The 1,688-nt window shown below is 43.3% G+C and overlaps 1 protein-coding gene across 1 annotated transcript in view; it reads left to right on the top strand.

Annotated features, from left to right (window-relative positions):
* LOC103460881 (inactive dipeptidyl peptidase 10-like) overlaps positions 1-1,688 on the top strand; it is an 18,529-nt gene that overhangs the window by 9,135 nt on the left and 7,706 nt on the right. The window contains exons 2-3 of the mRNA XM_008403202.2: positions 494-605; positions 670-765. Of these exons, the coding sequence (XP_008401424.1) occupies positions 494-605; positions 670-765 (208 nt within the window). The remainder of the gene's footprint in view (positions 1-493; positions 606-669; positions 766-1,688) is intronic.

Here is a 1,688-nt window from a genome sequence, read left to right on the forward strand (position 1 = left end):
CACACACACACACCTTCACACACACACACCTTCACACACACACACTCACACATATTTAATGAGAACTGAAGCATCAAACTCTGGAGAAATTGAAGGGATGCATCATTGATCCAGAGTTAATCTCTGTTGTCCATAAATGTGTTTATTTGTCCATAAATGTGTTTATTTGTCCATAAATGTGTTTATTTGTCCATAAATGTGTTTATTTATCCTCCCAGCTGTTAAACAAACGTAGTTCTGCATTTTGAAACATGTAAAAACAGAAACTTCAGCTCGTTTCTTGTCCATCACGTCGTTTGTAAAGTCAGAATAAAATATGAAAAACTTGTTTCTGAAAATGTCCTAAATAAATAAAATGACCTTAAAATGAACCGCTGGTTTTTAAAAGCAGCTAAATAACAACTGACTGTTTGGCAGKAATGTTTCCCCTCAGATCGACGTAACTCGTCGTTTTTCCCTGTAGTCACTGAAGTTCTTCCTTCCTGTTCATCAGGACTTCGGGCCGATCGGACCGGACCGGAACTGGAAGGGAATCGGCATCTCGCTGCTGGTCATCATGGCCGTCCTGTCCTGCATCGGCCTGTCCATAGTCCTGCTGTCTCACGGTGAGCCGGCGGCCGCCGCCGCTCGTCTCCCCGCTCAGCGCTCATTTCTGCTTCCTGCTCTCAGATGGGTCCGGTAGGCCGCTGGCCGCGCCGCTGGCTCTGGATGACCTTTTCCAGAGGAGCTTCCAGATCCACGATCCGGAGGCAAAATGGATCAGTGGTGAGTTTTAATCAGTCAGTCAGTCCTGACGCGGGAGAGCAGAGCAGCAGATGTTTACATTTTAATTTATTGATTAATTAAAAGCTCAATGCAATTAACCGCTTTACTCTTTTATTTTTATATTCTGAGGTCCAGAACCGGAACCTTTGCATTGTGTTTCCAGTACGGCCATAAATCTGGCGCACAGCTACATCCACTAGCAGCAGCGAGGGAAGCGACTTAACGCTACTTCCTTAAAAAAATTTAAAAATATGTTGTTTTATAAGATAATGTATCTTTTACGGTGCCAGTAATGCCATAACTAATAATAAATAATAAAGACTTTGCGGTTTTCTGCTTTAGTAATGTAATTATATTAGTTGTGTTACCTCCCCCCGCCACTAGAGGCAGTAGCAGGCCCGGAAAGATGTGACTGAGGAGCAGATTTAGAAGTTCACCGAAAGCTGCAGAATTAGTTAAAAACTGTGAGCTGCGCTGAAGTAAAATGGAGAGACAGAAGTTCAAAACCACACTAAGAGAGAAAATCCTTCTTAAAAATGAAGATATATCGCAGATTTCAAAAGAAATTACAAACGGAAGGCCGCGGAAACATAGCGCCCCCTTCAGTCACGGCGGTCCGTCCCGCCCCTTCCTGTTTGCTGCTGCGAGGTCAGCAGGGCCTGAGGCGGAGCTGCTCGCCAGATGCGTTTAAGGCACTTTTTAAAGTAGGAAATTAAAGTGAAACCTCAATAATACCAATTCGTTTGGAGAATGAAAATTCAATTATAGATGCTATTAAAGATGATTGAAACATTTTACACTTTTATAGGGGTAGCAGAGAAGACCCTGACAGCCCACCACTGAGTAGCAGCTAATGCTAATGCTAGCATCCACCTTAGCAGCTAATGTTAGCATCCACAGTAGCAGCTAATGCTAATGTTAGC

The sequence above is a fragment of the Poecilia reticulata genome, unplaced genomic scaffold (genome assembly GCF_000633615.1).
Source record: "Poecilia reticulata strain Guanapo unplaced genomic scaffold, Guppy_female_1.0+MT scaffold_319, whole genome shotgun sequence".
NCBI lineage: Eukaryota > Metazoa > Chordata > Actinopteri > Cyprinodontiformes > Poeciliidae > Poecilia > Poecilia reticulata.